The sequence below is a fragment of the Epinephelus lanceolatus genome, chromosome 6 (genome assembly GCF_041903045.1).
Source record: "Epinephelus lanceolatus isolate andai-2023 chromosome 6, ASM4190304v1, whole genome shotgun sequence".
NCBI lineage: Eukaryota > Metazoa > Chordata > Actinopteri > Perciformes > Serranidae > Epinephelus > Epinephelus lanceolatus.
Window position 1 is genome coordinate 32,128,461 of NC_135739.1, and position 11,496 is coordinate 32,139,956.

At 41.2% G+C, this 11,496-nt stretch overlaps 1 protein-coding gene across 1 annotated transcript in view; it reads right to left on the bottom strand.

Annotated features, from left to right (window-relative positions):
• LOC117254502 (glypican-1-like) overlaps positions 1-11,050 on the bottom strand; it is a 50,638-nt gene extending 39,588 nt beyond the window's left edge. Inside the window, exon 1 of the mRNA XM_033622863.2 lies at positions 10,547-11,050. Coding sequence (XP_033478754.1) covers positions 10,547-10,697 — 151 coding nt within the window. The 5' untranslated portion in view covers positions 10,698-11,050. The remainder of the gene's footprint in view (positions 1-10,546) is intronic.
• Between the last annotated feature and the right edge of the window lie 446 nt (positions 11,051-11,496).

Genomic DNA, 11,496 nt, shown 5'->3' on the forward strand with positions numbered 1-11,496 from the left:
CATCTCATCCACTCCTGTCGTCTCTATCCACTGCCATAAGAAGTTATTAAAAATGCTTCAACTTCACTTCAAGTGCAAGTAAAGGCTCCTGAGAGCATGGGAGATACTATACATGTATGTGGAGTCATAGTATATGACTTACAGGAATAGTTTGGATTACTTAAAGTGGGGTTGTATGAGGTATTTATCCATAGTCAGTGTATTACCTACAGGAAATGTCGGTCAGCATGTTCCCAGTTTGGAGAAGTTGACAGGTGTACCAGCACAGATGCCAAGCACTGTTTTGCTGTGGACGAGGGCAGCAATAAAATGTATTTAAGCCACCCAAAAAGGTCCCACCTAAAAGTCAGTTTAAGTGTGTGCTATTTTTAGAACATTTTCACCACTTTACTTTGGCACAGATGGCCTTTCAGTTCTCCATTTATGCTCTTATCAAAGCCACCAGACAAAATTGACAAAATCAGCCATTTTAGCTCACTTAACACAGAAGGTGCTGATCACCTGCTGCCTCTACTGCTGTACGTATTTTTTTTGTGTTATTGTGTGACTTTGATTAATCCAAACTAACCATTTTAAATGTTTTAATTGCCAAAGTCACTCAATAACACAAACTTTCAATCAATGCAGTTCTGCTATGCTAAAACACTGTTTTTCTCCATGGAGTCTGCTTTTGAAGAGACCACTTAATGGCTTCAGTTACCCGTTTGAAATCGCTGTCTGATGGCAAAGTAAAGTGATGAAAATATTCTCAATATAGTGTGCACTTACACTGACATAGATTTTTGAAGGCGGCTAAAATAAGTTTTGCTGCTACCCTCATCAGCAGTACAGTGTTTAACTTCAGTGGCGGTACTCCTGCCTGCTTCTCCAAACTGAGGGCATGCCGACTGACATCTACTGTATGTAATAATCTGACTTTGGATGAGTACCTCGTACAACCCCACTTAAAAAATCTGAACTTTCTCTTTAATGAAACTCAGTTCATTATTCTTTATCAGATGAAGACAATGAATGTGTTAATTAAAATGCACGGGAAGAATGTGTTTTAACTACTGAGTGATTAATCAGTAACAGATGAATGTAAGCCTGCATGCGACTTTCTATTTTCATTATAAAATATTCAGCTGATTTTTTTTTCTCTTATTTTTTCTATAGTAATCACAATTTTCTAAACCCAAGTTGACAGTAAAATAGCTTGTTGCAAAGCCCAAAATATTCTTATTACTATCATTGAAGATACTGATTTGTCCACAATATCTTGGAAGCTGGAACCAGTAAATTATTCATATTTTATGCTTTAAATTTCATGAATTAACCAAGTTGAAATTACTAATCAATTAATCAACTAATTGTTTCAGCTCTTATTGAGATGAGCTATTTGACTACATTGTTCAAGAGTCTCTTATTGTAACTGAAGAATCGTGTCAGAAACCACCAGTCTAACCAGTTCTGCACCAGTTCATTTCACTATGTAAAAACCTGTTAAACCAATAAATCTCCTTCCCTTCAGTTCATATACACACATAGAGACAGACACACACACACACACACAGTGTATAGGGCTCCGAGGAGCATATGGATGAAGAGCGTTGACTCATAAAGCAACCAAGCAACCACCGGGTCCACCACATCAGACAAACAGCACATCTTTTCATTTGGAAAACAGATGGACGCTCGATTCCCAGAGAGGGGGAGAATGATGAGAGAAAGAGGAGGGCTGGGAGGAGGAGGAGGAGGAGAAAGTAAAAATAACGGCTGATAAGAAGGAGGAAGTAAATATTAAAGGGAGGAGAGAGAACAAGGAGGAGAGGTGTGAACTAGAGCGAGGGGAGAGACAAGCAGAGGGAAAGAAAGACAGAGGTTATCGAGAAACGATGCTGGTTTGTACCACATTGATTTTAGGTCCAAAGATTGATGTTAAGGCATTGAACGGTTTGTGCTTTTGCTTCTTTTTTCCCCCACCTACTGCTCCTAGTGTACGTGATCATCATAGGGGTGCAGGAAGGCTGTATAACTCTGACCCTTGCATTCATCACTTTTACTTGTTAATAAATTGGCAATGGAGGAATTTAATGTATTAGGTTTTTACCCACAGTCAGTCTGGATAATAGCTATGGGTTCATATGTGGAATGCAAATGTGCATTATAAATGTGGCTGCATTACATATATCAACAAGCCCCATGACTATAAAAAAGAATTCTTGCTATGAAAGTTCTTTTTTCTTTTGCAAGTTTACTGGCGTTTCATGAAAGATATCTATGCTAATTGGCCGACCGCCCTTAGTTACCATTGTAAAGCTTTCTGTTTTTGCACGGCATATGTGCAATTTACAAAGAAAAGTCAGAAAATATCACTTTTAAACAACTGGTCCTTGGTTTCAGAAGGAGGTAAACAACAGCATTTCTAGGCAGCAAAGTTTGCTTTTGACATCTAAAATGAAAACTGTCAATCTCAACAGCCCTAGGAAGCAAGCTGAATAAGCTAATGTTAGCTGAACCTTATAAGAGGTCTTGTATACACCCTTAATGGCTACATGCATGGTATTGTACTAATAGAGTAGAGGCCAAAGCTACAGGCAAAAAAAAAAGGATCCTGTATTCCAGTGTTCAGCTATTGAGTCCTAGGATCAAGTATGATAAGAAAAAATGTATGATCAGACTTTTATTTTATTCGAACATAATCCTGTTTGGGAGTTTAATGTTAGCCTTTCCAGGACTGCCAACTCTCATGCATCTGGCGTATGACACACACCGTCAGTCTCATGCTCTCAGGCTGCCTAAACAATCCTCACACAAAAACACTGCAGAGGCAAAATGTTAGTGTCTGAGTCTATTCATTTCAATGAGAGAAGTGAATGAGAGCACACATTATGACCAATTATTTTGCCACACAGTCACCAAAGTTAATACCGTACCTATTTTTCACAAGCCACAAATCTTCCGAACATTCTAACAGTAAAATGGCATCTTCCAGATGGACAAATCAGGGTGAAATTAACTTCGTTTGACACCTGTCTCTGTCTTAGCAACACCCTCGCAAGATTTTGCAACTATAGACATATTTTTGTGGCAAAATAAAGATCAAATCAAACTAATTTTTCATCCATCTACACACCATTTATAACACTTTAAATATATCCATGCCATGGATATATAAAGAGAATTAGATACAGCGCAATGTAAGTCTATAGACCCTTTTAGAGCCAATGTCACAATGATGTCAGTTTGTTAGCTGGAGGCAAAACACAACTCGCCACCACAAGGCTGTAGGCTACATAGGAGTCTTGATATGTTATTGGAAGCCAGAATAGAAGGAGTCATGGCTCAAAACGTACATTTTATCACATACCATACCATAACATTGTGCGTATTGAGGGTTATCATGTCCAAATAATCAGAATTTGGAGAGGTGTTAAAAGGAATATTGGATTTCTCCAAAACGCTAACTTTTAGCACATAAGCGAACATTAGCTTCGATAGCAAAACAAAACGGAGGAAACCATTGAACTGTCATCCTCCTTTGTAAGATTGGCATAGTACTCAAACACAAAGCTGGCCATCCCACCTTCAGCAATCCTGTCATATCATCTATCCACTGAGTGAGAGCATACAGGTTGGCCGGTCTGGTCCCATTGGTCAGTGTTATATTTCTACATGAATTAAAGAATGGTTAAGGTATCACACATTCACTCCGCTCTGCACTCTGCTGCTCCGTCTCCCCAGACAGAGAAAAAAAAAGTATGCATGTGTTTTGTTAGACTATTTCAATAATTTTAAAACATCCCCGCATTAGGTCAGACCTTGCTATCAATTGGGACTATTTTCTGGCCAGTATCACTCCGCCGTGCAGGCCCGCAAGACAGCACGGCAACAGAAATCAATAAGACAGTTCATCACCACGCCGTGCAGGTGCGCAGGATAGCAACGGCTAACGAAAACTTCATCGGCCGTTTCCAACAGAGAACCAGTAGGCTATTATTAGTGAGGAAAAAGATGTACTAGCCCTATATATACCTACTACAGCGCTAACACCGGCTCAGACTCACGACACACCCTCGTCAGCTGCTGTAGGTAAATAGAGGAATACCAAAATGGTGCGAACTTGATTTCCCCAGCTGTGGGAATAAAAACATCGCCGGCTCCCAATTCCATCGGTTTCCTGTTACAGATGTAACCCGTAGGTAACTGATAGCAAGGTCTGACGTAATGTGGGGATGTTTTAAGATTATTGAAATAGTCTAACAAAACACATGCATACTTTTTTGTAGCTTAAAACCCTTTGGTTACGTGTCCCCCGTACATCTTCAGAACTACTTTTTCTCCGGTAAGCTACGGGCGATTTCTCAGAGCAGGAGGCTCGTTGAGAGCAGTGACACCGTCACATCAGAGCAACAGATGGTCAGCGTTTCACACAACTTCATGTCCAAAAACCTGAACTATCACTTTAAGACAGCGCTCCGAATTTACTAACGGTCCAGTTTGTGCCAGAGTGCACTCCGACAGTCGGAATGAATATTTCAGAAAACACCAGGATCATCTTCCTCCATTGTCTAAAACAAGCCAACAGAACTTGCTAGCTTGCGTTAACTAATGTCTGTAGAGAATTGTTTTGCCTCCAGCTAAGCCGCGCCCACCAAAAAACCTTATACTGTTTAATAACAGTAAAAGGGTCTACAGGAAGAAGTATATCCAAGCCACATGGCATCATGTTACATATGTACTTCCACTGTTTCGAAACTTCAAAAACTGACTTTAAAATGCAATTCCTGGCACCCAGGCCACGCCTATTTAGGAGACAGGAAGTGTGTTCATACCATTAGCGCACCTTGTAATGCTTCATCTTTTGCATCTTTGGCTTGGTTACCACTGTAAGAGATGGGCAAGCTAATATTTGGAACTTACATTAGGACAGGTAAACACACTTAATCAGTTTGTTTACGCATTTGCTCTTGTGTTTTTGGTTCAGAAAAGGCTAAAAACACTTTCAGTGCTGCTCTTACCAGCCCAATGCATGCCACTTCAGCATGCTTATAAATATAAAGCTTGACACATATTAAGCTTTGACTGGAAAATTGCTGTTAAGTAGGGAGGTTAATCAGAAAATGGTCAATTCTACCACACTGTTTCCTGTTGCCTGTACAACTCTACATTTTTATGTATTCAATAAATAGCATCTGAAAATGATCAAATAGGGAGTAGGGCCTACAGGAGCTAGGATCAGTACCAAACCAGTGGTAGCAACATCCAGTCCATGTCAATGAAGGAGAGATGACAGGACAGAGCCTCCTCCCTTCTTCCTTCTGATCTCCTCTCCTCACATCCTCTCCTCTCTCTTCCTACTCACTTCTAACTCTGTCTCTCTCATGTCGCTGCATCAGACATCATGAAAGATTCACAGCTCTGCTTTTAACAGATCTTGCAAACCCCCCTCACTACCTTACTCACACAAACTCAGGCAACCCTCCACCCCTGGATCTGAGCCTGTCTAGAAAAACAATGCAGAGATGGAAGCAGGAAATAGACAGACAACAAGGGAAAGGGAGAGGGACGGGTGCAAAACTTACAGAAGAGTATAAAGAAAATTGTGTATGTGTGTATGTGTGTGTGAACTGGGTATTCGGCGTTCCACATGGTAGCATGTGCTGTGAGCGCCTGAGTGAGCATGTGATGTGTGACAGATGACGGACAGTATCAATTTCCTCTCTCACACACACACATACGTCAACACTCGCACACACCCGGACACTGTGGACAGATATGAGCAGACATCGCCAGATGTTGCAGCAGGTAAAATATTGATGCTGGTTTATAGTCACACGGATATTTTTCTGTTGCTTTGTAGTGTTGCATTACTGTAACTTAAACTTAACAGGTGCTGTTAGACAAAGCAACATTTGATTAAAGCAGACTGGTTTTGACCTCACAGTTTTCCCTATGTGTGAAACTGTCTGAGCACTTGAACTCAACATTCTTCATTCATAGGAAATGTACATTTTCTGTTGCAAGTTTTCTGGAAATTTGAATGGAAACTTGACAAATGAATGATAATATCGAATCATTCTTCAGCCCCAGGGACAGTTAACAAAAGAAAGTGCACGGACACTGTAAAAATGTAAATGAATGGAGGCTCCGTCACTGACTCAGCATTGTTAAGGAGTTATTGACTGGTAACCAAACCTGTCATGTATCATAATCTAAAGGTAACCCAACCTAAAAACACAGTGTATCATGTTAAACCTCCCTGCATCTCCTCCATGTTCTTTCAAACAGTCAACAACGTGACAAACACTCAATATGTAGGCTACATAACACACACGGGTGTCAAAACTCAATACCTTCCGATACAGAATATGAAGCGTGCACGATATATAATCCCTCTCTGTTTCTGTGTGTCATACGATCACATGGGTGTGTGCTGCTCTGCATGGACAATGCATGTGTGAATGAAACTAAGTGTCTTCCCTGGAGAAGGTGTTGGCTTTCACTGAGTTTTAAACACACATTCACTCACTCACACACACACACACACACACACACACACACACACACACTATAGGACGAGCTAGTTCTTTAACTATTGACCAGGTACAATGTGAGTGAGTTAAAAATGCTCGCAGGCACAAAGACAGACAGGCAGACAGCAGGAAAGACAACTTCCATTCACATGGGTTTAAACCTATAGGACAATAGGTGTGAGAAGAATGGGGGCTTTTTTTAAACTCTGCAGGAATTAAGAGCATATGCTTATCAAATTACACACTGTTTACTTAAGAATTGTGATATTTATCATATACACTGGTAAATACAGATCTCACACCCTGTTTACACCGGACAACATGTATTTCATATCCTCTAAATCTGATAAACACCTGGCATCATATTGTGTTACCATTCTTCCCCTTGCATATTTGCTGTACTATATATTCATATCATACACTTACTTTTTGAATTTGCACGCACACTTTTAAGTCAATCATCTGTATTGGTTCGGAAAAACAGGAGAGACAAATGGAAAATTTTGCTTTCTTTTCTCCATGCAACAGCTAATTGCATGTTAATGATGTTTGACTATAGTAGAAACAGCTGCCAGAGGTAAAATGAGTGTTTAAATGAGTAAAAAATGTACTCACAACAACATTCCTGCGTACAATTTTGTAGTTTTTCCTCATTTTAAATGCACTTTTGTGCTGACACTGTATCGCTTATTCATGGGATTGTTTGAAAGACTGTGTCATAGATGTCTGTCAGACCTCAGAAGTACTAATAGAGAGTAAATGACTATGTCTGAAAGCTCAATACTGTTTGACAAAATGTGTCTGCTGCAGAAAATCAAAACTAAAGATCAAATGCTTAGTCTTTCAACATTGTCTTCTAACACACTGACTTTTGCCTTTTTTAAATTTATAAAAGGATTTTGTAGACATCACTATTTTTCTCAAAGTACGGCAGTGAAAGAGGTTTTGTTTTGTTTTGGTGCTGAAATTCCAGACACTACCCATTCCTAACCAGAAGGACTATCATGATAATTATTAAGGGATTTGTCAACCAGTGGTGTCAGAAAACTCTGAAAGATCAGGCTAAGCAAAAACTAATGGTGACTGGCAGCAGCTGGGTCTTGTCCTAAATCATTACATAATACACTACAGATAGGACCTTTCACGGTTCCGTGTTTATGCATTAGCCACTGTAGTTCTCACATAAATGCTTGGCACATGGCACAAGTTTCAGTTCTGCAACCTCACTGCTAGATGCCATTAATTTCTGCACACAGGAGAAGTTTTCCTTGTGGGCTTTCTCCAAGAAAGCCCTTTCTGACAGAAATGTATTCATTTTAACCCAAACCAAGCTCCCAAACGTCACCAAACTCAGCCTTAACCAGGAGAACTCTTTCTGGTAGAAAACCCCACTCAACTATTTGTGTTTCTGATGAGGATGTTTTGCTGGTTTCACTCTAATTTCCCTATCGTAAAACATGTTAATCTTAATATACAACTTTCTAATATCTTTATAATGAGGTAAGCCCCCTGCCCCCCAGGAGAGCTGTCTATCAGCATCAATACAGGCGAGACTAATTCACACAGCCATACACATAAAAAAAAATCAAATTAGTTTAATGATGATTTTTTAATTAAACTAAGCTGTTTTATTAAAAGAGAGACAGAAAGTGCCTTTATCCTTAAAATCTTCATGTCAGTGAAGATTCTCAGTCATCCAGGTCATGGTTATCATAAATGCTATGTCGTAGGCAACTGCAACTGCCTACGACATAGCACTTAGGATAAAATCTTCATAAATTCATCCAGCTCTGTCGGTCAGTTTTATAAGACCTTTTATAAGTTCTGACAGGCAACAGAGGCATCAAACCTCAATGTTTTTATAATCAGGTCGGTTTGAACCTTTAGAGACAGTGACAGTAAAGAAATAAGGCTGTCAACGAAAAGATCTATGTTTAAAAAGTTGTAAACAGAAGGTAGTACTTTTGATTACTTATTTGCATGCATACATGCTTGCAAAAATAATAACAGTTATTATTCCTCCTAATGGCCATAAAGGTGCAGAAAAGGCAACCAAATTAATGAATCAGCTTCACTTATGTCTTTCCAGGTGTAAACACGACCACCTCAGCCGGATGCACCAAAATAGAGTTTAGATGAGGAACCCTCAGCCTGGGCAACACTAACACCCTCCAGAGTGACACTGACACAGGAGTGCAGGGGAGTCTGCTGCTCCCTGAGCAGAAAAGCTAAATTTACCAGCCTTGTGTTTCTGAGATGAGAAAGATTGAAGAGCCCCCGTTCTGGGGAATTCTGCTGCCGGACGCCATCTTTCTGTTCCTATCTGGTTGTCAGTATTAATGGGGTCTGGAAAGGAAGAACTCTTGCTCAAATAACTAGAGCAGATCAAGGTCCAAGTGACTGAAGCATTGTGTTTTTCATCTGTCAATAAAAGATGAGTTTTTAATGGAAAGGGAGGGAGAGAGTCATGTTGGGTCTAACAGAGACCTTGAGTGACTCACTTGCTCTGTCTCTGTCTCTGTCAACCCACCTCACTGTCTGTCTCTCTTTTTTTTCTGTCTGCTTCTGTCTCCACCTTTCTTTGGTTCACTCCTGTGTTGTTTGTTGGTCTCTATTTCACCCACACACCCACGCACACATCCAATATTAATAACCCACCCGCCCATACAAGACTATTTTCATTGACACAACATGAAATGACCTTCAGATCATACACGCTGAACACATACACACACCTCAATCTCCCCTCTCTCTTCTCATCTCCTCCTCCACTACATCTGTAGGTGAAATACTGGAAGAGACAGAGAGTCGGATGATTGCCTTAAAGGCGAAAACAACTCAATTTCCACAATTCCTATATTGCGCTTTCCTCAAGGCCAGGACAGTTTAATCAGTATGTGTGAAGGGTGGTCGACCAGAGAGACGAGATACACAGACTTTGATGTGGGATGTCTGTTCTGACTGACTGGCTGACTGACTGAGTGTCAAGCTGATTGATTAATTGACTGGCTGGGTAATTGACTGATTGATTAAATGCATGATTGCTTGAATGGTTGGATGGCTTGCTGACTGAAAAGAGAGGGTACCAGGATAAAATAAAAGGACAGAATCATATCCCAAATCTTACTCTCTCCAACTTTTGTGACAGCAGGTTGTGCTGCAAGCCTGCTGAGCTGCACTTGTTATTCGATATTGGCCCGGGCTAGCCTAAATTATTAGTTTATGCAAATGGCAAAACAGGGCCCCCCCCCCCCACACACACACACACACACACACACCACACCTGCAGTCCGGAGCAGAGCAGACAATGAAAAATGCCCCAGAACACACTACTGCTATGCAACATGGAGTTACAGCAGCCACGATGCTAAATCTATTCTCTCCTCTGTAGTTTTTGTTAAAAGCTGTTTACATCTGCAGCACCAACATCAGCAAACAACCATAAATGCCCCACACAAACAATAATAGCTCCATAAGACACATAGCTGACACCCACCTGCAATTCTGCCTTCAGCAGACAATGAAAATGCCCCAGAAAGGGCTGTAATAGAGATGTGCTATAGACTGGGAAACAGTCAGGATGGGTGCATTGCTCAGTAATAAGAGTGTGCAAAGAGGCTGGAGAATATCACAATAACACCCTTAAACTGAGATGTAGACTAATGCAAGCACACTTGCCTTTTGGAACAATAAAACAAGTTAACAAGTAGGCTGAACAAGCTTCAGGAGCAGGTTTATTTACAAAGCATGTCATTCTTATGAGACAAATAGCCTAATACCTAGAAGCATCATGCAATTTCTAGGAATACTGAAACAGAAATATTACAGACACACTGTAAGTCCCTGTTGCCATAAGAGGTAAGAAAAAAATAGAATAAGGTGAGAAAACACACTATTGAAAACCCCATCCTGTTAGGATATATTTGAGCAAAGCAGCTTTCTATGTTTTTAATCATAACTACTATAGAAAACTGACTCAGTAAGTGCTGTGAAGTGCATTTTTTTTCTGTAAAATTTCTCCCAAAACTCACCGGATATCTCAGTCTGGGGCACCCCTGCCAGAGTGAACCCTTTGCCGGTGTAGAACTGCCGCAGGTCGGTGCAGCTCCTGTCCGCCCCGGCCACCGGGCCCGGTGCTGCAGAGAGACACGCCAACACACAGAGAAGCACCGGGAGATGCATCTTCTGAAGTGTAGTCCTCTTTTTCCTCTCACAGTCTGTCAGAAAATCCTAAAGATTTCTGATCCGAGTGAATCAAGCAGGAGTTCTTGGAAGATCCCTGTCTTCAGTTTTTTGTTGCTATCTTTTGATTTTCAGGAGTTTTCAGCGTGTCAGCAGAAGCAGTGTTTCCCCCGGTCAAACTGCACAGAGCTCCCGTGAAGTAACGCGGCACCCGCGGCGGGCGAGTCCTGGGTGTTTCTGCGGGAGAATGGAGCTGCGACGCGCGGCTGTAGGTGTCAGGTACACCCCGCTCCTCCTCCTCCTTCTCCTCTTCCTCCTCCTCAGCGCTGCTGGCTGTGGGCTGCAGAGATGTCAGAGACAAAAGACAGAGGAAAGGGGAGAGTGTGTGTGTATGTGTGTGTGTGTGTGTGAGAGAGAGAGAGAGAGAGAGAGAGAGAGAGAGCAGGTGTCGCTCAGTCAAAGATCCACGCGCAGACTACCGGTTCATGATTATGATAATCAGCCGGTTTAAAGGCAACAAAAGAGCAAATCCGTTATTCTAAATGAGGATTCAGAGAGGAGAAGAAGTATCCGGTAAATCCCTCTTTCCAGGCTTTGGGACAATGAAATGAGTGTTAGAGGGAGTGTGCAGCAGAGTGTTGATGCTCTCTTTCTCTCCCTCTTTGTGTGTGTGAGGATAAGAGTGAGTGTCTACTGCTGCAAGGACCAGGTGGGCTAAACAGCGCCACCTGCAGGTCCTCATATAACGAGGGGAGTGTAGAAGAGTGATATTCCAGGGATTCCCCATTAAAAATGTATA